The following is a 23,700-nucleotide window of genomic DNA, read 5'->3' on the forward strand; positions in this document are numbered from 1 at the left end:
AATGTCAAATGACAACTGACATAACATACAGTGAAACAAGCCATACCCACAAAACGTGTATTGTGATTTTTTAAAAAAAGATTTATTTATGTATTTATTCACGATAGACAGAGAGAGAGGCAGAGACACAGGAGGAGGGAGAAGCAGGCTCCATGCTGGGAGCCAGACACGCGACTGGATCCCGGGACTCCAGGATTGCGCCCGGGGTCAAAGGCAGGTGCTAAACCACTGAGCCACCCAGGGATCCCCCTATTGTGATTCTTTTTATATAAAGTTTGGATGACTGAAGTCCGATCATGGTTCCTTTGAGGGAGAGTGCTGGTATGGACAGGAAGGGTCTGAGGAGAGACTTCTAGTGGCTAAGAACACTTATCTTGACCTGGGTGATTCCACAAGCACCTACTTGTGTAAAATTTTGTCAAGCCATGCACTGTATCGTATGTGAGTTCTTCCTCTTGACAGCCGTATGACTGTTACAGAATGTGGTAGTGGGACGTGACCTGTTTGCAGGACAGATGGCACAGGAAGGCTTTCTGGCTGCAGACGGTCCGGGTGGGGTCCAGACTCATGCTTCCCTTGGGTTGATAGAATCTCTTGGCTGTCCGCAGCTGCTCCCGCATTAGGTTGGTGTCTCCATTACCTTGGCTGCCATGCCCTTCTGACACGAGGAGCCTTGTCTGGGGTCTCGGCTACCCTTTTTTGGAGTGGCACAGTCCTCGGACATAATTGTGCTTCTGGTCTCCGTCTGTCAAGTGTATGTATGAATTGTGTTAGGCTTGGAAGACCTGGTCTTTATCTGGGGGTTAGACAGCCCTCTGCTGTTTCACTGTGTTCTTACGTTTTTGGCTTGTGTTCTGGTGCAGTCTAACCCCTCTTTCCTCAAATTGTTAACGTCTGTTTCTGCAGTATCACTAACCTTACCTTTAATTGTATTATAAGATAAGCATGACTCAAACATGTTTTATTTTTTAATTTTTAAAAATTTTATGCATTTATTAGAGAAGAAAGAGCAAGAAAGCACAAGCAGGGGGGAGTGGCAGAGGGAGAAGGAGAAGCGGGCTCCCTGCTTGGCTCCCTGCTTGCAGGGAGCCCACCAAGCAGGGAGTCCTGGGGCTTGATCCCAGGACTCTGGGTTCATGACCTGAGCCAAGGGCAGACGCTTAACCAACTGAGCCACCCAGGAGCCCCACTCATGAGTCAATACTTCTTTCAGAGTATTAGGATTTTTAAAAGATGAGCGCATGAAAACCCACAGTAAGGGTTTTTGAAATTAATGTCTCATACCCACTTACGTGTTTATTTAGTTTGATAAATCAGAAAGAATTCTAATAATGCCAAAGAGAGAAAAACAGGAGGTTGCTGGTTGACCAGATGAATCTTATTGGAAAAGCACAGAGAAGGGAATTTCCAAGGCAGGTCAGGGTGCCTGAGGTTTTATGTCTCCCTGTTTTTTCCTTGGTTTCTGGGAAGATGGTGGGAAGCTGAGGAGATCCAGCTCTTTCCAGTTCTCTGATTCCCCAGTTACCCAGCCATTTTCCTGACAACCTGGGTACAAGTTTCAGAGCAAACAAATGCCTTGCATCATGTAGAATGCAATTGTATTTTAGGTGTTGTAGGTCGTGTTTCAGGTTGCCATTTGTGCCCCTGCTGGTAGCTTAGATGTTGTGAGGAAGGATCCTACGGTTTGCTAACCTGGAGCTTCCCTAAAGCCATTTCTCTCTTTTGTCTTCTTTTTCTTTCTTCTTTTGGACAGATCTGAAAGTGATGATTAAGCCTTCTTGCCTAGTCACTCTTGTCTAGAGCCAGATTCCTGTGATTCAGAAACCCGGGGGTTAGCCCACATGACATCCCAGGCCAATGTGAAGTCGCAAGGCTGTGTGTGGTCCTTGAGCATTTAAAAAAGTGACGGTGTGAATGCCCTGATTGTCTCCCCAGCCAAGATGTTCCGCCGGGTGCTCACCATCGTGCAGGCCCACTGCAAGCTGGGTTTGACTGCAACCCTAGTCCGGGAGGATGACAAAATCGTCGATTTAAATTTTCTGATTGGGCCCAAGCTCTACGAAGCCAACTGGATGGAGCTGCAAAACAATGGCTACATCGCCAAAGTGCAGTGCGCTGAGGTAGCTGGCTCCTTCCCAGCATGGTCTCCAGGGGGGGGATCTCTTCTGCACCCCGGGGTTCAGGGAAAAGGGATCGTCTCAACTCCCCACGGACAGATTCACAGGCCAGGACCTGAGCAAAAGTACCGCCACCTCACCTGTTGCCTTGGGCCCTCTGTGAGGTCAGCAGTGTCCTACCAGCTCTGCAGGCTGATGAAACAGAATCACTTTCTGGGGGTGCCCTGTCAGTAAGGGCCAAGTTGGGATGGTGACCCAGGCTGGTTTGACTCCAGAGCCCCTGTTGCTGCTCCTCTTCTCTGGGCCTGAGCCTCAGGATGTTCCCGCCCACCCTCACCCTGGAGGGATTCTTGGGAGGTCCTGCGTGGGCAGCCATTTGGTCCACCCCCGTGTCAAAGCCCCTTGGTTTTAATGCCCCCGAAGGCACCTGTGGCCTAGATCATTTTATTTCTGAACACGTCAGGAAACACATTGTCCCAATTTGGTTCTACAGTGAATACCTGCACAGGTAAATGCTTAAAGTACACAGTTAAAGTTAAGTCTTCTCAGAGGGAATAACAACAAAAATCCTCTCTAGCACCTTGAAGTGACTGTTACTCATTGGCTAGGGTAGGGTGCCTCTGTTCTGAAAGGCAGAAGGGGGCCTGCTGGGTAAAGGTGAGTCTGAAGAACCTGGGCAGGGAGACTTCATTTGCTGAAAACTTCCCCACCCTGTAGTTGCGTCTTCATACCCAGCACCCATCTTATGATGCAGAGCGGCATCTCTGAGGCCTGTTATTCCTTTCCAGTTGCTTCTCTCCTCCCCCTGCCAGGGTACCCACTATTATGGAAATGGGTTTGTTATTCTCTTGCTTTCCTTTATTATTTTACTTCCTGTGTTCATTGCCCTCACCTATTTTGCCTAGCTTTGCCTTAAAAAAAAAAAAAAACTTTATGTAAATATAAATAGGACCTGTTTCTTTATGTCTTTTTTTCAGTGCTTTTATTCCTTGCAGAATGTACTACTTTATTTATTTATTTATTTATTTATTTTTATTTTTTTTATTTTTTTATTTTTAAAAAAAAATTTTTTTTTTTTTAGAGATTTTTTATTTATTTATTCATGATAGTCACACAGAGAGAGAGAGGCAGAGACACAGGCAGAGGGAGAAGCAGGCTCCATGCACCGGGAGCCCGATGTGGGATTCGATCCCGGGTCTCCAGGATCACGCCCTGGGCCAAAGGCAGGCGCCAAACCGCTGCACCACCCAGGGATCCCCTTTTTTTTTTTTTTTAAAGACTTTGTTTATTCATGAGAGACACACAGAGAGAGGCAGAGACACAGGCAGAGGGAGAAGCAGGCTCCCTGCATGGACTCCATCCTGGGACCCCGGGATCATGACCTGAACCAAAGGCACACACTCAACCACTGAGCCACCAAGGCACCCAGTATTACATTTTTGATGCTGCAAGTAGCTGTAGTTCATTTTTTTTAATTGCTATATAGTATTCCATTGTATAAGTATACAGCAATTTGATATGTGATGGAATATTACACAGCAAATAAAAATAAAATCTCTAATGTTGACAGACATTGGGGTTGCTAAGTTGACTATTTAATAGCTTTATCCAAGGTATAAGTTATGTTTCTTAACACTTATTTTAAGTAAATAATATGATATATAAATTCTGTGATTATAAAGAGTTCTGTGGCCATCCTCACATTCCAGTTTTAGACTAGGACTTCCCACTGCCCCATCACTACCCCAGAAATTTCCCTCATGTCTGTTTGCCATGAATCCTTGCTTCTGCTCCCAGCCCTAGTGAGGCACTCATTTATTTTGTCTCTATTAGGTTGTAGTCTAGTTTTTTTTTTTTTTCCCTGTTACGACGATGTTGCTGCACATATTTTTGTACTTGTTTTGAGGGGGTTTGGGTAACTTTTTTCTAAAGCAGTATTCACACTGTGGACTGTGATTCTGTAACAGATGATGACATTGTTTTATTGGGTCATGATCAGAATAGAATAGAATCTACCAGAAAGCATAATATATATTAAGGGTATATGTTATTTAATAAAACTGTGTTTGTGCATATGGATGTTTAGTTTGTGACGTAAAATGATTCAACTGAGAAGTTCACTGCTCTGGCAGATACACCTAGAAATAGCATTTCTGGGTCAAAGGCTATACTGATACTCACTTTATTAGTTGTGTCCTAGAAAACTGTTTTCCAAAGTGTTGTATTGGTTGACATTCTCATCAAGAGTGACTGAGGTTTTCCACATCTTCTCCAACCCATAATACTATTTTGTTTTAATTTTTGCTGACGCATTATGAAAATGGTATTCCTTTATGATCTCAATATATATTTTCTTGCTTACTAGTGATGTTGAGTATCATTTCATATGTTTATAGACCATTCGTGTTCTGTGAAATGTATGATTTTAGAGATTTTACTGAAAAAAGAATTGCTTTGGCTGTAAAGAACTAGAAATTCTAATGAGGACATGGACAGGACATGGCCTAAGAGGAACCAGAAAACAGCAGCAGCAGCAAAACCTGTGAATTTGAGCTCAGCCCAGTGTTAGGCATATAGTGATGGCAGCTGACAGTGTGAAGAAAGGGTCTGTGGTGATCACATAGGGAAGTAGAACTAGTCACAGAATTTGGAGCTTGTCAGTATAGGCTTTATGGCCTGTTCCATACAAAATTTCCAGAGGGTCCTTTTTGTGTGTTCACAGCCTTGAGACCTTTGAAACACGTGGCACTTCGGTATATTTGTGTGAGCTTCCCTTACCTTGCCAGTGGCTCATGCACCGGCCTAGCACAGAGGAGGCCCTCAGGAGTGTTACTGTCATCCTTGAATGATCAAATTGTCTCAGATGTGACCAACGGGACCCACTTCCATCTGGCTTCTATATCCGTTTGACATGTCCTCATGTCATTCTTTGAGCTCATTCTTTGAGCACTTCTTTGCTTTCTGGCACAGCAAGATACTTTAGGCTCATCTGGTAATTTCCCGACCTATCCTGGCTCTGGAGTCAGCCATTTCTCCAAGCTGCCCTTTTAGTAGACAGTGGAATTTACAACCAAGATCTAGGTGCGAGGGTGTGTTCAGTATTCCTAGAATGTCATTGCTAGGCTGACTCCACAGACAGAGTTAAGAAGTATGTGTGCAGTTCTCCATAGTAGTGCTGTGTGTAGACTTGTGTGTGGAGGGTGGTCTAAACAAGAGGGATCACTTGTACCACTGGCTGAGAATCTGATTTCCCTTACTTGGAGCTGGTGTAAAAGTAATTCCCTGGATATCGATAGATTTAAAAATCTATGTGTTGGGGATCCCTGGGTGGCTCAGCAGGTTTTGCGCCTGCCTTTGGCCCAGGGCGCAATCCTGGAGTCCTGGGATCGGGTCCTGCGTCAGGCTCCCAGCATGGAGCCTGCTTTTCTCTCTGCCTGTGTCTCTGCCTCTCTCTTTCTCTCTCTATGTCTATCATAAACAAGTAAAAATAAATCTTTAAAAAAAAATCTATGTGTTAAGAGATAGAGTGTCTTGGTTCACCATTAGGTATTTGATTTGGGGTATATGTGTATATTTATATATATTTTTAAAATTATTTTTATTTTTGTTTTTTTTTCTTTTTAGAGAGGAGGAGGTGGGGAGAGGCTGAAGGAGAGAGAGAGAGAATCTTAAACAGGCTCCATGCCCAGCTTGGAGCATGATGTGAGGCTTGACCTCATGACTGGAGCCAAAGTCAAGAGAGAGATCCAAGCACCCCTGTTTTGATTTATTTTAAAGCTAGTTCTGCCAAGTGAATGGCCTTCAAAAGTTTCTAATCACGTGATATTTAAAACTTACAAACTGACCCTTGATTCTTTCTGTGTCACAGGTTTGGTGCCCAATGTCTCCTGAGTTTTACCGGGAGTATGTGGCAATCAAAACCAAGAAACGAATCTTGCTGTACACCATGAACCCTAACAAATTCAGAGCTTGCCAGTTTCTGATCAAGTTTCACGAAAGGAGGAATGACAAGATTATTGTCTTTGCAGACAACGTGTTTGCCCTGAAGGAATATGCCATTAGACTGAACAAGTAAGGACTGAGAGGTTGGGGTTGGTGCCAGGCAGCCTGTGTTCCCCGAGCCAGAGTACAGAAGGTGCTTGCTTGTTTGTTTGCGTGTTTTCCTCTCTCAAAGCTTTCGGGAATTTCTTATGAATTGGGTAAGACAGAGGAGCAAGTGGTCAGACTCAGAGGTCAGAGTATATGGAAAAGGGAGCCTGGGTCCCTTAAGCCCAGGGATCAGGGGCTGGAGTTGCACTGCTTTGGTGGGGCACTATGTTTGAGCTGGGCTCCAGAGGTGGGTGCAAGTTGGCATTTGAAATAGCGGCCAAGTGAGCGCTCCGGTGAAGCTGAGGTCAGACTATATGGGCCAGAGGCCAAGAGGGCAGGCTGACTGGTCCAGCATCCCAGCTGTGGTACTACATCTAGAAAGAGCTTCTCAGGAAACACCACCAATGTCCTCCCCTGCCCACAGTCCCACCTGGATTCTGTGTTAGCACTACTTGTGTAGACACTAAGCTTAGATGGAGAGATGTTGCCTCAGGAAAAAGCATAGTCGAGAAACCAAGGAAAAAGGAAAGGAGAGAATCTTGAAGAGAATGGGTGACCAGAACCTTGGCTCAGGGTCTGTAGCCGCTCATTTTTATGGGCCTCCTTCTGATATCCTTATCCTTGCATGATGGAGGGCTTCGTGAAGGAGGGAAACCTTGATGGAGCTCCCTTTCCCTCTGATACGCCTCCAGAATAATCGAGGGGGTGATTCTGTAGCCTTTCTAATGCAGCTTCCTTCTTCTCTAGACCCTATATCTATGGTCCCACATCCCAAGGAGAGAGGATGCAGATTCTCCAGAATTTCAAGCATAACCCCAAAATCAACACCATCTTCATATCCAAGGTCTGTGTGGCATGCAGGGTGGTGGTGAGACACCAGCACCCCCAGGGCTGGGGGGACACTGGGTGATTTCTGGGGAATGAATTCATGTTTTTGAAGGGACCTCATGTGTCAGTTTCACTCCCGTGTGTCCGCATCTGGGGACAGAGGAATGCTTTCTGACAGGTAGCAGAAGGAACAGATGCAGGGTTTAATGTATTGTGGATGATCTATAAAGTCTGTTGTTGTTTTTTTTTTTAAGATTTTATTTATTTATTCATGAGAGATACAGAGAGAGGCAGAGACACAGGCAGAGGGAGAAGTAGGTTCCGTGCAGGGAGCCCAGTGTGGGACTCAATCCCAGGACTCCAGGATCATGCCCTGAGCTAAAGGCAGATGCTCAACCGCTAAGCCACCTGGGCGTCTCTAAAGTCTTTTTGTTTTTTTGTTTGTTTGTTTGTTTTTAAAGATTTTATTTATTCATGAGAGAAACAGAGAGAGAGGCAGAGACATAGGCAGAGGGAGAAGCAGGCTCCATGCAGGGAGCCCGACTTGGGACTTGATCCTGGGTCTCTGGGATCAGACCCTGGGCCAAAGGCAGTGCTAAACCACTGAGCTACCTGGGCTGCCCTAAAGTCTCTTCATTTGAGATTTTTCCCAGTTCTTTTGGGGATATAGGAATTTTAAGTTATATTTACTTATCTAAGTGGGACATTTTCATTACCTATTCTGGCAAAAGTAGGCATTCAGATGAAGTGTCTTTGTGGAGTTGGAGATTGTTGTGGGTCGTGGGCAGCCTTGCTTCTGGCTCCTCATGTGCTTTGATGGTGGGTGATTAATGTGAGCATGATGCAAACTCACGAAGGCCCAGCTTGATGACACTGTTAGCAGCTGTGGTTCAACAATGTAGAGTAGTCCTTCAGATTAGAATAGACCCAAAGCTCAAAATAGATGAGATTTATGCATAAGTGATCATGGCGGCTCAGTAAGTGCCAGACTTGGATGTGCGTTTAGGAACCTTGATGGTTGGAACCTTCGAGCTGAGGCCGCCACCCAGAGCCAGATGCAGCCCAGTGTGGACAGTGGCCCCTTCCAGATCATGTATCCCACAGGTACTGGTGGTTTCATTGACCTCCAATTGAGAGTGTGGATGGTTTTGTGCAGACATGTTTCTGTAGCAAAAAAGAAGAGGGGTCATTTGCAGAGAGTCTGTTGATAGGGACCTCTCATCTCTGGGCCCCTGCAGGCTATACTGGGAATGCTGCCAAGACAGCTGGTGGGGATTACAGGTCCTTACAGCTTCTTTAGGACAGTTTCCAGGAGAATTCACACTAATCCTTGAGGCCTGCCTGCATCCACAGGACCCTGGTACAGGAAGAGGAGGATGGTGATTATCTTTCTACATTATCTACAGAGCTTATTTAAATTCAAGGCCAATTGATTTTTTTTTCTTTACATCCCAAATGAAAACAAAACAAAACAAAACAAAAAACCTCCCCAAACTCTCAGTTGTTTCATTTCTGTAGGTGGGCGACACATCGTTTGATCTGCCAGAAGCAAATGTTCTCATTCAGATCTCATCTCATGGTGGCTCCCGGCGGCAGGAAGCCCAAAGGCTGGGGCGAGTGCTCCGAGCCAAAAAAGGTAAAGGTGGCCTTACCCTTCTGCTCCAGGAAATCTTTCCTTTTGAACCACTTTGGTTAGAAAGAGGGTAGGCTAAGCTGCCTATGTGTTCTTAGTGGTAAGGTAGGCCCTTGGGCCCCATACATTCTGTAGGGAGAGGTTCCAAAGCAAGGACCAAGATCTGTTTGGCTCTTCTTAGTTCATGCCTTGGGGTTAATATGTAGATCTTTTCCATGGCAGTCACCTGGTTCACATGGGCATCCTCTAAGCTGAGTGCCTGTGTTGGTAGGTAGTAAGAGGGGCCAGGAAGGCAGTGTGTAATGGTATAGACACAGAGGGCTTGGCCACCAGTGACGTGTATGAGCTGAAGCTGGACCCTGGACCTTGAGTCAGGAGTAAGGGGAAAGCTTGGTAAGAGCAACTTGGGCAGCTGCAGATGGCTTCCTCACACACCACCCAGCAAAAGTCCCGTCTTGTGTGGCAGCTTGCTGCAGAGGTGTCACACGCTCAGTACGTGAGGACGTGCAAGAGGTCAGAGTGTCTCTGTGGTCACTGTGGTAAAAGGGCCCAGACCCTAACCATGGGCAAGGCAGGCACTGACACTGCTGCTTAGAGATGGCCGGGGTTGTTCTCCTAGGCCAAGCAGGCCCGAAGACGAGGACACAGGCCTGTCCTCAGGGAATCCACTTTCCTCTCTTAGGAGATGCTTGAGTGTCAGAAACAAGGTTAGTGTGTGGTTGTTGGAATCGTACCATATTAGAATGTGTTTAAGAGGCAGCCAATTGTATTTAATATGGAGACAGGGCACATTAGTAGAAATAGCATGCACTTGGGCACCTGGCCAATTTTGTGGCCTTGCAGGTAGTTTGCCCCTGTGAGCCTTGCTTTGCCATCCAGAGTACAGGTGCCATCCTGTCTTGCAGGGCTGTTGTGAGGAATAAGGCTTGTGTAACAGAATATTGGAAGCTACTGGATAAAGTGCAGCTTTTATAAACTGACCAGAATATAATCTGACTAGCATATGTGAGCATAATTCATAATATATGCCTTATCACCTCCCAGAAAAGAAACACATCTAACTTGAAAACCACTTTGAATTTGATAGGATTTTGTTTTTGTTTTTTGAAATACTGTTTGATATAAGGCATTTGGCTGCGTTCTTCGCCTCTCTGAGCTCTTGTAAGACTAAGAAACAATAGAATTCAGAGGCAGTACACAGGTACTGAGTTTGCTGACAATTGAATTGTGAAGCAAAACTCTGCAGATTGTCCAGAAGGATCAGGTTTTATAGGCTGCAGTATTTTTTGTCCTAGTTTCTGTGATGAGTCTGTTCTATGTTTTCTCTCTGAGCTCTTTTTTCTTTTTTTAGCAACTTTATTGAGATAGAATTCGCATACCATACAGTTGGTCCATTGGAAGTGTATAATTCAGTGGTTTTTTTCTTTTTTTTTGAGAGACTGAGAATGCGTGTGCCCATTGAGGAGGTGGGGGAGGGACAGAGAGAGTCTTAAGCAGGCTCCACACCCAGTATGATCACATGGCCCTGAGATCATGACCTGAGCCAAATTGGACACTTAACCAACTGAGCCACCCAGGCACCCCCAGTGATTTTTTTTTTTAAATATAATTGCAAAGTGTTTAGCCATTACCACAGGCTATGTTTAGAATATTCTCATCACTCCAGAAAAGAAACCCTTTCGCTCTGGCAGTCACTCCTTTCTCCTTCCCTCCCAGCCCCAACTGCAGGCAATCATTACTCTATTTTTACCTTGACGAACGTGCCCATTGTAGACATTGCACACATACAGAATTGTGCAGTCTGGGCCCTCTGCAACTGCCTTCTTTCGCTAGCGTGACATTTTCAAAAGGGTCTTCCCTATTAGCAGGTGGTAGTACTTTATTCGTGTTACTGCTGAATGATCCTCCATTGTGTGGGCATGCCACATCTAGTTTATTCATTTTTCTGTTGATAGACACTTGGATTATTTCCACTTTTCGGTTCTTAGAGATATTGCTGCTATGAAATTCATGTGCAGATTTTGTGTGGACATATTTTTTCAATTCTTTTGGGGATATATCTAGGAGTAGATTGTTGCATCAGCTGTGGTCTCTGTTTAACATTTTAATAAGCTGCCAGACTGTCTTCTAAAATGGCTGCACCATTTTACACTCTTACCAGCAATATATGAGGAATCCAGTTTCTCTACCTTCTTTTTTTTTTTTTTTAATTTTTTTTTTTAAATTTTTTTATTTATTTATGATAGTCACAGAGAGAGAGAGAGGCAGAGACACAGGCAGAGGGAGAAGCAGGCTCCATGCACCGGGAGCCCGACGTGGGAATCGATCCCGGGTCTCCAGGATCGCGCCCTGGGCCAAAGGCAGGCGCTAAACCGCTGCGCCACCCAGGGATCCCGTTTCTCTACCTTCTTGACAATAGCTGTGATTATCTTTTTTTGATTCTGGCCATCCTGGGGAGTGCCAAGTGGTACTTCATTGTGGCACCAGTGTATTTCCCTGATGACTAATGATGTTAAGTGCTTTTCATGGACTTGTTAGCCGTTTGTCTATTTTCTTTGGAGAAATGTCTGTTCAGATGCTTTGCTCTTTTTATAATTGGGTCATTTGTCTTTTCATTATTGATTTGTAATAGTTAATTTATACAGTCCAGATACAGATCACTTATCAGATACATGCTTTGTAAATATCTTCTCCCATTCTGTAGGTTGTCATTTTACTTTCATGATGATGCCATTTAAAGCACAGATGTTTTTAATTTTGGTCAAGTGCCTAAGCACAGTCAGGGCCATCAGCCCTCCTGACTGCAAAGCTCTCCCACTGCATTACACTTGGCCCTCGAATAACACAATTTGTACTGAGAGATTTTTTTGATAACTGTAGTTCAGTACTGTAAATGTATTCTCTCTTCTTTATAATTTTCTTAATGTTTTCTCTAGCTTACTTTATACTAAAAAATAATATGTAATGCATATAACATACAGAGTATGTGTTAATCAACTGTTTATGTTGTTGTTAAGCCTTGCAGTCAGCAGTCGGCTGTGAGTCGTTAAGTTTTGGGGGAGTCAAAAATTACATGTAGATTTTCAACTGTGCGGGGGGAGGGTCGGTACCCCTAACTCTCATATTATTCAGGGATCAGCTGTACTTAATTTTTGAGCCTAGAACCCTCGGTTCCTGGCATTTTGACAGCTAATGTTGTCCTTTCTCCTTCTCTCTGTTAAGGGATGGTTGCTGAGGAGTATAATGCCTTCTTCTACTCGTTGGTATCCCAGGACACACAGGAAATGGCTTACTCAACCAAGCGGCAGAGATTCCTGGTAGATCAGGGTTATAGCTTTAAGGTATGTATTCATTAATCTCCTATCAGAATAGAACCAAGAATTTCTTTGTACCCATGCCTCCAGGGGAAGGTAAGAACTGCTATTGGCACCAGTGTGGGAAAAAGCTCAGACAGGCACAGAACATTAGGGCATTGGAAGCCCTGCTTCAGGTTCCCTTTATCTCGCATAAGTTGCCAAGGACTTTAAGGAAAGATATTGTGCAAGATCCCTATAGTGAAGGTCAAAGAATGGGGCCTCTGAAGGCTTGGAGTCTCTACTTGTTAATGTTTTACAGTTGTCTTGTGAAAAGAGTGTTAGTTGTCAGTGGGGAAAATGTGCTAGCCTCATAGAACCTGAGATCCTGCAGAAATGTGGCCATCACTGTGCTCCCCTGAGCCCCTTAGAGTTACTTTCCTGCACCAGCAATGGTTGTCAGCCAAAGCTTTAGAATTTGCCATTGTTCACATACTTGATTTATAATACCGGGAAGGCTCTGTTGAGCTGCCCCTCCAGGTGGCCCAGGCCTGAGTGGGCCTCACATCAGAGCTGTCCACAATTGGCGGTTGCATGGTTTGGGGATCCTAAAGCTTTGGCTGACTTCCATTGACTGATGTGTTTGCTTTCTTTCCTGTTGACGCACATGGTAAGTTTATGTCAGGATTTAAGGTCCTTAAAGATTTTTATTTGTGGGGCTAAGTGGGGGGTGCTGGAAGTAGAGAACTAAAAGGGTGCCCCTAGAACATGTAGGTTCCGCATTCTTGGTTTGCAAGAGACTACAGGCTGCCTGTTCAGATGCTTCTGATTGTGTCTTTTTACAAGTTGGTGAGTTCCTGTTATTAGCCAGAGACAAGAGGTCAGGGCTGTCTAACTCCTCCTTTTTTAGCCAGCAGAGACAGCTTCACACTTCTCATGCTGGGCCAGAGGACAGGATAGTTGACCATATTTTGGAGGATTTGTGTGATGGCCTTTATATGTATCCGTAAAAAGTATGTGATGAAAACAGAATTCATACTTCCTGATCCTGGAGAGATCAGGGGTGATATCAAGGGCGAGACAAGAGATCAAGGGTGAGACAAGCACCAAATCAGGGAGTGTTCTGGGTTCTTTGAAAGGTGAGCTTGGCAGAAAGGCACCTGGTCATGGGATTGTGTTGGTTGGAGCTGCCTTTGCCTTCGTTGCCTTCAACACTGCCCGTTGAGAGCAGCCAGGTGAGAGTTCCCAGGATCATGAGCCCAGAGTTCCCAGAGGGGTGATTGGGCCAGGGCAAAAGTGCCCGGTATCTGTCCTCGGGCTCTGCGGCCACTTGAAGGCCTCAGCCAGATCCCTGCTTCTGGGACTTTGCTTTTAATGAAAATGATGAGAAGAATTACAGGGGGGCCAACAAGATTTCTCTGTGTTCTCAATCCAGGCTTTCTTCAGGGATAGGTAGGCCATGTAGTAAGTTACGCCCAGAGAAAGGAAAACCAAATCACTACCATGCTGTTCTTTTGCTCAATTAGAAAAAATTTTGTAAGTCCACCTGACAGGCTCTCATTTCTAAATGCTCCCTCCTACCCGAAGCCCGGGAGGCTAAAGACCCTGCCCTGGGGCAGCAGGCTGTGCCTGTCCATCTCTGGTCCCTTCATATAGCTGGTGCAGGATGGAAAACTGCCAGAAGGGACATCTTAGAGTTGCCAAGGCCCCTGTTGATCATCTGTAAGTGATCATGTGTCTGCTGTTTTGGGAGTAGGCTTCTCTGGAATTTCCTTCGCCTTCACTGCCCTACAGTAATCAGTTAAGCTCCCTGTTTCAGGTGGCTCCGAAGCTGGTCTCTGGAATGCCAGAGAGGAGCTCTCTTTGGTTAGCCACCTGCACCAATGGGCCCGAGGGAAGGAAAACAGGAGGGGACATGAGGCCTGCGGCTCTTGGCTCCACAGGTGATCACAAAGCTGGCGGGCATGGAGGACGAAGAGCTGGCATTCTCCACAAGGGAAGAGCAGCAGCAGCTCTTGCAGAAGGTCCTCGCGGCCACTGACTTGGATGCTGAGGAAGAGGTGGTGGCAGGGGAGTTTGGCTCCAAATCCAGCCAGGTGAGTGAGGGAATGAGGCGCCAGGTATCTCCTGAAGAGAAGCCTTCCACATACGCATGTGGTTATCTGTGTGTGTATGTGTGTGTGTGTGCATGTGCACTCGCGCACACCTGTGTGACCTTTGTAAAAACTTGGAAACGCAGGAAACCACAGAGAAGAGAGTAACAGAAATGGCCCCTATTAACCTTTTGGTGTGCATCCTTTCCTACACATCATTTCACGTGGCTGAGTCCATAGTGGCTGTAGCTGGCCTACTCTGTTTGCCTCTCCGTCTGGTCCGAGTTCTGTTAGTGCCTTGATGTTGGAGCCCAGGGTGACACATGTGGCCTCAGGCTTGCTGCCTGAGCAGGGGTGGCTGTGGGAGGGGGTGCTGTGGGCCTGGGCCTGCCAGCCCAGAGTCTCAGACAAGTTACTTCAGCTCTAGCTTCCTTATTAGTGATAGAACTGAGCCTTTCAGGCTGTGAAGGGGGTCTGAGAATGAGCTCACATTGCAGTTTGAATATTTGGGAAAATTTAGAGTTCTCTGAGAATAATGAACTTTCCATTTATTCTGCAAATACTGAATACCATGTGCCAGGCCAATATAATGTGGCATGATTAATGAAAGTACCATTATGGGGCATTCTTATCGGGCCCTTCCAAGAGAAAAGTACACTTTAGTCCAGTGCTTTGAAAACTAAATTGATATTAGAACCAAAAGGTGAGCAGTGGTTGGGACAAGGAAAGAAAAGCAGCTTCCTCTGGGGTGATGCTGCTCTCCCTCCAGCCTGAGGCCGTTCTGCCCCCAAACATGGGGACTGGTTCCCCCCTGTGGGCGCCCTCCATGCATGGATGCTTCAGGGAAATTTCTTGCCTGTGACCGTGTGCTAAGGTGATGTCTGGTAATCCCCACCAACCGAACGAGTTCTCTAAGGCCAGGCTGTTGAAGGTGTTGCTTGATGCCTGTCTGCATACTTGCCTGTGTGATTTCTGTTCACCCCACTTTTTGTCAAGACAGATGAGGCTCTCCCCATCTTAGAGATGCATTCACTGAGGCTCAGACATTCGGTGTTTGTCCAAGGTCACCCAGTGAGAAGTAGAGCCAAGTTTCAAGCTCAGGGTTTTCTGGCTTTCCACTGGATTCAAAGCCTTATGGTGGAGTCTCGAGGTGTTGAAGGTGTGCTGCCCTTACTTTCGAAAAATTCTGTTTATAAATTGTCATTAAGAGAGGCAGAGTCATGCCTCTCTTTATGACATGGTTAAGAATAGGCAAGCTAAAACCAGCTGTCTGGGTTCAAGTCCCATCTCTAAGAGCTGTGTGATCTTGGATAAGTTACTTAATCTATCTGTGCCTCAGTTTCCTCATCTGGAAGATGGGAGTTAATACACGTAAATATGTGTAAACTGCTTCACACAATGCCTGAGACACAATACGTGGTCAATAAATGTTTTTTAAAAATTAGTATTTATTAAACTTTAAAACTTTATAAAGCTTACTGTGAATAGAAATGTTAAAAAAGGAGTGTCTTTTCCTTTGGAAACTAATCATGGACTGGGTCTCCCCCATAGGTGTCTCGGCGTTTTGGCACAATGAGCTCCATGTCTGGAGCTGATGACACCGTGTACATGGAGTACCACTCGGCACGGAGCAAGGCTTCCACGAAGCATGTGCATCCGCTTTTCAAACGCTTCCGGAAATGACATCCATAGGGTCACAGTGAAGGCTGAGTGCTCGGCACCAGCATTGGGTAGGGATTTTCCATATCCACGTTCTTTCCTGTAGCATCACCCAGGCTGAGCTAGATTCAGAGTTTGTTAACTGTGTTGAAGAACATGCATTGAGACCTTGGTTTTGTCTTCATGGGTTGTCTAGGGCTTAAAAATCTTCAGAGCCTATATTTTGGGGTTTTTTTCAGACCGTTTTTTAATCATGGGGACTGGCCATTCCTGTATATAAATATTTGTAATATTTAAGGTGTATTTTATCTTAGTGTTCTGAATAAACAGAAATGGAACATTTGACCACTCTTGATTATAGGTGTTCTTATGCCTGGTCACAGGCCTGGGCTCTGTCTAGGTGACAGACCTCTACTGAGGCCCTTTCTTGTAGGAGGCACCGAAGAGTGAGATGGGGCCCATCCCTGAGGAGCTATTCTGGGGAGATGCACCCCAAGATAAACAAGACTTGCTAATTGGTGTTGAGGTGCCGACAGGGCCAAGGCCCTGATGGAGGGGAGAGCTAGAGCAGTTGCCGTGCTGCCTGTTCACTGTTTAGCGTCTGCAGCCTCCCGCTCGGGAATCCCTGTGTGCAGGTCCTCTAGGTCCCCTGCAGGCCATCGCACCTCGGAAGCCACCGCCCACACAGCTCCTCAGTTGGGCTTCTTTGATAGAGTGATTTTTTACTTCTCCCCCGGATTCATTTTTGATACTGCTGGGAGGCTGGGTTCCTGTTCCAAAAGCGGTGTAATGCCCTGGGGTCTTTAATTAGTTCCTTTATTCTCAGAAACATCTTTTTCTCTCTTGTTCCTCAAGTGAAAGAAAAGACAGAAAGACAGAAAAGACAGGATTGTTTCATAAAAAAGACACGAGGCATACACAAGTCAGGAAGAAAAACTTGTCATTTTGAGGAGGAGGCTCATCCTAATAGACAACAGCACTCACATTTGGGGAGTGTTGAAAACCCATGCTAACTAAGGCCTCTAAATTTGGAGTCCCTGCCCAACCCCCTGAGGCTCAGCAGCAGCCTTCTGTTCCTGTGTCGTGAGACACACCTACATGGCTGTTTTGTGAGGCAGCTGCCGACCAGGCCTGGGAAGACAGTATCTATCTGGTCAGGAGTGCTTCGAAGCAAGAGCCCCCTTTCCCGAATTCCACTTCTCTGAGCTGACCTTTTGGGGACAGACAGACACTCATAGTTTGGCCCACAGCTAGCTGCTCTGTCTGTACAAACCACAGGAATGGCGCCAAGCAGCCAGACCTGAGGCCTGTGCTCTGGCATGTATTCACTAAGGCCTGTGGACCTGCTCATTACTCACCCTGATGGGCTGGCACCCAAATGTCTCAAACTTGATCCCAACCGGTATTATTTCTAGATTCTTATCTCCTGTCACACCTTTATGCTTGCAGTACTCAAACAGTGCCAGATACTTGTATTTTCACATCTCTGCCCACGGTGCTCACTGTTTTCTTGTTCTGTAACCCACCTACGGATAATGTGGACATTTACCCAAGCCCTGTGATCCTGGAGAATGGGGACTGTTAAAGAAATCCTCCATCTATTGTGTTCTGGAAAACTGATTAGACCAGGGAACTACTCTTCCATGTATGACTTGGACAAGACCCAGGGGTGTCTCCCCTCTTGTCTACCTGTGACAGGGCCGGACACAGATCTTCCCGTGCCCATTTTTTAACTCCACTGTGCTATGTCCCTTATGGTTGGCTTTCTTCATTTTTATTATTTTTTATTTTATTTCTTAAAGATTCTATTTATTCATAAGAGACACAGAGAGAGAGGCAGAGACACAGACAGAGAGAGAAGCATGCTCCCTGTGGGGAGCCTGATTTGGGACTTGATCCCAGGACCCTGGGATCATGATCTGAGCCAAAGGCAGATGCTCAACCACTGAGCCACCCAGGTGCCCCGCTTCTTCATTTAAAAAAATATTTGTACCCTATTAGTCTTGAGTTCTATCTGTACCTTAGTAGCTGGTGTATAGTAGGTGCCCAGTGACTATTGAATTGGGTTCTGAAAAGTTTGGATTTAAGTTAAAAAAAAATCTTTAAACACTTCAAAACTTAAAGTTTGTGGACTTAAAAGGAACACTATGACCCCTGCCTGCTTATGCCTTGAGGGGAATTTTGAATGAATTGCCTACTTGTAACCACTCCAACTGCCCCTTCCTCCTACCTCTGCCCTGAGCCAGCCCTCACCCCCATGGCTAATGGCAGGATAAAGTACTCTCTGCAGAGGAGAGCTGGACAAAGAACTACACATTCGCTGAGGGTCCCCTGATTCTTGGATATAAAGAATGAAATGAAAGGATTGGGGGGAGTTTACCCAGGCCTGTCAGCCAGAGTGAGAAACCTCATAATTCACGGGCTATCTAGTAGAATGTACAGCAAGGGTCTGTCTCAGCAGCATGTGAGTTAGAACTAAACTGATGCTGCCTCAATCCTAACAAAGTTCAAAAGCAAGACCCGAAAGGATCAAAAGGTTAGCACATAATTTACTGTGTTCCAGAGCAAAGCTAATTGCCGCAACACAAAAATACCCAGCAACCTGTAAGGTAAAATTCATGATGTCTGACAGCCAATCAGAAATAACAGGGCAATTGAGGAGCCTGGATGGCTCAGTTGATTAAGCGTCCAACTTTTGATTTTGGCTCAGGTTAGGGTCTTGAGATGAGACCCATATCTTAAAATTCTCTTAAAATTAAATGCTTATAAGTCTGTTTCTCTTTCCCTCTGTCCATACCCCCTTCCTGCTCATGCATTCTCCCTCTCTCTTAAAAAAAAAAAGAAAGAAAAATTGCCAGATAAGCAAAGAGCCAGTAAAATACAACCCCTAATGAAAATGAAATAAAATAGACCCAGAAATAACCCACATGATATGAGTACACAGGCCATTAAAAGTTCTAACTGTGTTGCAGATGTCACAAAGCCAGAAAAATTCAACATGTTGACACAGGAGATATAAAAACCCATGTCAGGCCTCTAGAGATTAAAACTACAATGTCTAAAATGAAAAACCTACTTTATGGGTGTCTTGGGCAGCTTCTGAAATGGCTCCCAATTATGCCACCTCTGGCATTCAGGCCCTGGTATATTCCCCTCCCTTAAATGTGAGCTAGATGGATAGATTTGCTTCTAATGGATAAAATTCATCAAAAGAGATGGCCGACACTTCCAAGATCGGGTTTTAAAAGACTCTGACATCTATCTTGTTTCCAAACTCAGACACTTCTCATTTGCTTGCCTTGACCAAGCAAGCTCCCATTGGAGAGTCCATATGGCAAGGAACAGAGTGGAGGTAGGGCTCAGTCCAATGGCCCTGTGAGAGAGCTTGGAAACCAGTCATTCCCCAGTTGGGCCTTGAGATGGCTGCGGCCCTAACCTAGCCCTGATGATAACCTGAGCTGTACAGCTGCTACAGACCCAGCGGAGGCCCTGACTCCAGATTCCTGATGCACAGAAACTAAGATAGTAAATGTCATTTTAAGCCAGTGAATTTTAAATTTAAAAACTTCCCTATTATTTACATCTCTTTTTTTTTTTTTAAAGTAGGATTGATTGCTAGGTTCTGAAGATGGATAGTGAGCAGTGCCAGTGGTGCAGCAGTTTAGTGCCGCCTGCAGCCCAGGGTGTGATACTGGAGACCCGGGATCGAGTCCCATGTCAGGCTCTGTGCATGGAGCCTGCTTCTCCCACTGCCTGTGTCTTTGCCTCTCTCCCTCTCTCTCTCTCTCTCTCTCTCTCTGTCTCTCATGAATAAATAAATAAAATCTTTAAAAAAAAAAAAAAAGATGGATAGTGGTCCTGGCTGCATACAGTTAACATGGCATCAGAACAAATACCAAGAGTGGTACCAAGGGTGGGCTGCTGCCATAACAAATATCCGAAAGTAGTGGGAGTGACTTTGAAACTAGCACATGGGGAGAGGCTGCCAGGATTTGGAGAAACGTGTTAGAACACACCTAAATTGCCTTCAACAGACTTAGTAGAAATCTGGACTTGGAGGACACTGCCAATGAGTGCTCAAAAGGAAGTGAGGGACATGGTATTGGAAACGAGGAAAGGGATCTCTTCCACAGTGGCAAAAAAGTCAGTGGCACTATTACTATGGTTCTGTGGAGAGCAGACCATTCTAATGAACTTTGTGATCTAGGTTTGTAAGATTTGCAAGCAGTATTCAAGGTGCCACCTGATTTCTTCTTGCTGCCTAAGTAGTAAAATGCAAATGGAGGGCAGAACTGTTTTAAAAAGGAGCCATTTCTTGATGGTTTAAAAAATTCTCAGCCTCTCCTGATGGCAACTGACAACTAAAGCAGTGTGATTATTGGAGATCAGATGTGGGAGGAAAGATAGTGAACTTGGAAATATATCAGCTTAAATGTCCAAAATGAAACACAGAAAAAAAGACTGAAACAAAATGAGCAGAGCTTCAGTGAGCCATGGGGCGACTTCAGGTGCATATATTCAGAATCCTGGAAGCAGAAGAGGGAGAAGGGAAGATAGAAAACAGGGTTGAGGGCAGCCCGGGTGGCTCAGCGGTTTAGCGCTGCCTTCAGCCCAGGGCGTGATCCTGGAGACCCCGGATTGAGTCCCACATCAGGCTTCCTGCATGCAGCCTGATGCTGCTCCCTCTGCCTATGTCTCTGTCTCTGTCTCTGTGTGTGTCTCTCATAAAATCTTTAAAAAAAAAAAAAAAAGAAAACGGTTGAAGAAATAATGGCTGAGATTTTTCTAAATTCGATACAACCTGTAGGTCTTCAGTTCTAAGAAACAAAAGGAGCTCCAAGCACAGGAAATACAAAGGAAACAATACCCAGGATATATCAAAATCAAATTGCTTAAAACAAGTGATAAAAAAACAATCTTAAGCCACGTCGGTGGCTCAGTCAGTTAAGCATCTGTGCAGTGGGGAGTCTGCTTCTCTTGCTGCCTCTGCCCCTCCCCCCTTGCTCATTCTCATTCTCTCCCAAATAAAATCTTATTTTAAAAAAGTGATTAAAATGGTAAGTTTTATGTTATATATATTTTACCACAATAAAAAATAACTTTAGAGCAACAATAATGTATTGTGGAGTTTATAAAAATAAAATGTATATCAATAGCACAAAAGCTAAGAGAGTAGAAATGGAAGTATACAATTGTAAGGTTCTTGTATTATATATAAAGTGGTACAATATTACTTGAAAGTACTCTGTGATATGTTAAAGCAACCTCTGAAGCAACCACTAAAATAGCACAGCAAAGAATTTATGGCTAATAAGCCAACATAGGAGATAAGATGGAATCATAAAAACTACTGAACTCTAAAAAAAAGATGAAAAAAGGAAATAGAAGCAGATGGGAAAGACTGAGAATAAATAGGAAACGGTCTGAACACCCTCAATTAAAAGGTAGCAGTTGTCAGATTCTGAAAGTAAGAACCAAATTAGGCTGCCTGCATGATGAAATATTAGGATGCAAATAGGTTAAAAATAAAAGAATGGAAGAATATATACTACCCTCACACTAAGAAAAAGAAAGCTGGAGTAGTTATACTAATATTGGGTGAAGTAGATTTCAGAACATAGAATATTACCCCAGATAAAGAGGATCATTTTATAATGATAAAGAAGTCAATTCATAAGGAAGGAATAACTCTATAAATATTTATGTTCCCAGGAACAGTTTAAAAATACATGAAACAAAAACTGGTAGACCTACAAGAAGGAATAGGATAAATTTACAATTATATTCAGAGATTTTAATACCTTTCAATAATCGATAAAGTAGACCAAAAATCAGTTAAGACACAGAAGATAACACTATCCACCAACCTAACCTAATTGATACTTCTAGAATACCACCCACCAACAGCAGAATACATATTCTTTTCAAGTACAGATAGATCATTTGCTCAGACAGATTCAATTCGGTCCCAATAAATTCAAAAGGATTCAAGTCATACTGACTATGTTCTGTGATCACAATGGAAATTAACTTAAAATCAATAAAGGAAATCTCTGATCTCTAGGAAATCCCCAAATATTTTAACACTGAGTAGCACAAGTCTAAATTAGAAACCTCAAAGGGAACTTAGTATTTTTGAATTGAGTGAAAATGAAAACCGGTTGTTTATATTTTTTTGTTTCTACATATTACAATGTTTTGGTATCTTAACCTTTCTGCCTGGGGAAAGACTGACCCTAATAGGGCTAGCAAGCTCTTGAGCAGCAAAAGGTCCAGCCAGGAGCATGTCTTTGATCTGCAAACTAACCAATCCAGAGCCATCCTTCCTCTATCTGGCCCATACACCCTAAGAGCAATATTAATCATTACAAGCTAGGGACCATCCCTCTAGTTTAGAGCCTGCTGAAATTATTTAAGCTAGCCAACCCTAAAGTGTTTATCCTGCCTTGCCTTGCTTGTCCTACAGAAACTCCAATAAAGGTTCTGGCCCCAGCTCCCCCACTCCACCCCTGCTATCTGCCTGCTGACCACCCTGAGGCTTCCCCAAGTGGCCCTGTGTGGCCTGGTGTGCCCTGCCTTGTGTTTCTAGGACCTGTGAGTATAATAAACTTTTTTTTCCTGAACTTCTCCTGTGTCTTCTTTTGTAGCTACACCTACCTTACCATGACATAAAAGAACATAGAACAAAAACCAGCATATCAAAAATTGGGACATGCAGCCAATCTAGTTCTTAGAGGGAAATGTAGAGCATTAAACTATAATAGGAATTGGGCAGCCCGGGTGGCCCAGCGGTTTAGCGCCGCCTGCAGCCCACGGCGTGATCCTAGAGACCCAAGATCGAGTCCCACGTCGGGCTCCCCGCCCCCCCCCCCCCCCGCCCCCCCCCCCCCTCCCGGCATGGAGCCTGCTTCTCCCTCTGCCTGTGTCTCTGCCTCTCTCTCGTTCTGTATCTCTCATGAGTTTAAAAAAAAAAAAAAACTATAATAGGAATGAGTTGTTTTATTTTATTAACAAATTATTTTATTTTTATTTATTTATGATAGTCACAGAGAGAGCGAGAGAGGCAGAGACACAAGCAGGCTCCATGCACCGGGAGCCCGATGTGGGATTCGATCCCGGGTCTCCAGGATCACGCCCCGGGCCAAAGGCAGGCGCCAAACCGCTGCACCACCCAGGGATCCCTGAAAGAAGAGTTTAAATTAATGAACTCAGCTTCCAGTTTAAGAAACGAGAGGAGAAAAAAAAAAAGAAACGCGAGGAGAGGGACACCCGGGTGACTCAGCAGTTGAGCATCTGCGTTTGGCTCAGGGCATGATCCTGGAGTCCTGGGATGGAGTCCCACATTGGGTTCCCTGCATGGAGCCTGTTTCTCCCTCTGCCTCTGTCTCTACTTCTCTCTCTCTCTCTCTCTGTCTGTCTTTCATGAATAAATAAAAACTAGAAAAGAAAGAGCAATTAAAACACAAAGCAAGCAACGGAGAGGTTTTTTTTTAAAAGGCAGAAAATCCATGAGATGGGAAACAGAACACAGTACAGAAAACCAACAAAATTGAAAACTCATTCTTTGAAAAAATCAATAAAATTAATAAACTTTTAGTCAGACTGGTTAGGAAAAAAAAAGACACAAATTACCAATATCAGGAATAAGAGAGAAGACAACACTACAAATTCTACAGATATTAAAAAAATAAGTGAATATTATGAATGACACTCCCCCGCAAAATCATTCTATGAAGAGAGCATTGCTTTTTACTACTGATAATAAAAACAGTTCAAGGAAACAAAAACTACAGACCAACATCCTTCATAAATATACCTGCAAAAATTCTTTTTTTTTTTTTTACTTGCAAAAATTCTTAAGAAATTTTAGCAAATTGAATCTAAATGTATCAGGACTAAATGGATTTTATCCCAAGATTGCAAAGTTAAGTTTATATTTGAAAATTAATGTTATTTACTACATTGAAAAAGCCATCTGATCATCTCAA

General features: G+C 44.4%; 1 protein-coding gene across 5 annotated transcripts in view; it reads left to right on the forward strand.

Moving 5' to 3' along the window:
- ERCC3 (ERCC excision repair 3, TFIIH core complex helicase subunit) overlaps positions 1-23,700 on the forward strand; it is a 56,919-nt gene that overhangs the window by 10,863 nt on the left and 22,356 nt on the right. Inside the window, exons 9-16 of one of the 5 annotated variants that reach the window (XR_007403980.1) lie at positions 1,936-2,120; positions 5,986-6,188; positions 6,954-7,050; positions 8,553-8,670; positions 11,890-12,008; positions 13,904-14,056; positions 15,605-15,783; positions 19,316-22,306. Coding sequence is in view for 1 of the 5 variants with exons in the window: in XM_025435970.3 (XP_025291755.1) it covers positions 1,936-2,120; positions 5,986-6,188; positions 6,954-7,050; positions 8,553-8,670; positions 11,890-12,008; positions 13,904-14,056; positions 15,605-15,736 (1,007 nt within the window). In the remaining 4 variants the exon portion in view is untranslated. Of the gene's footprint in view, positions 1-1,935; positions 2,121-5,985; positions 6,189-6,953; positions 7,051-8,552; positions 8,671-11,889; positions 12,009-13,903; positions 14,057-15,604; positions 16,058-19,315; positions 22,307-23,700 lie in introns of those variants that run through there. The other 4 variants (XR_007403981.1, XR_007403982.1, XR_007403983.1 and 1 more) reach the window with 4 other exon arrangements.

This window comes from Canis lupus, chromosome 19 (assembly GCF_003254725.2).
Source record: "Canis lupus dingo isolate Sandy chromosome 19, ASM325472v2, whole genome shotgun sequence".
NCBI classification, from domain to species: domain Eukaryota; kingdom Metazoa; phylum Chordata; class Mammalia; order Carnivora; family Canidae; genus Canis; species Canis lupus.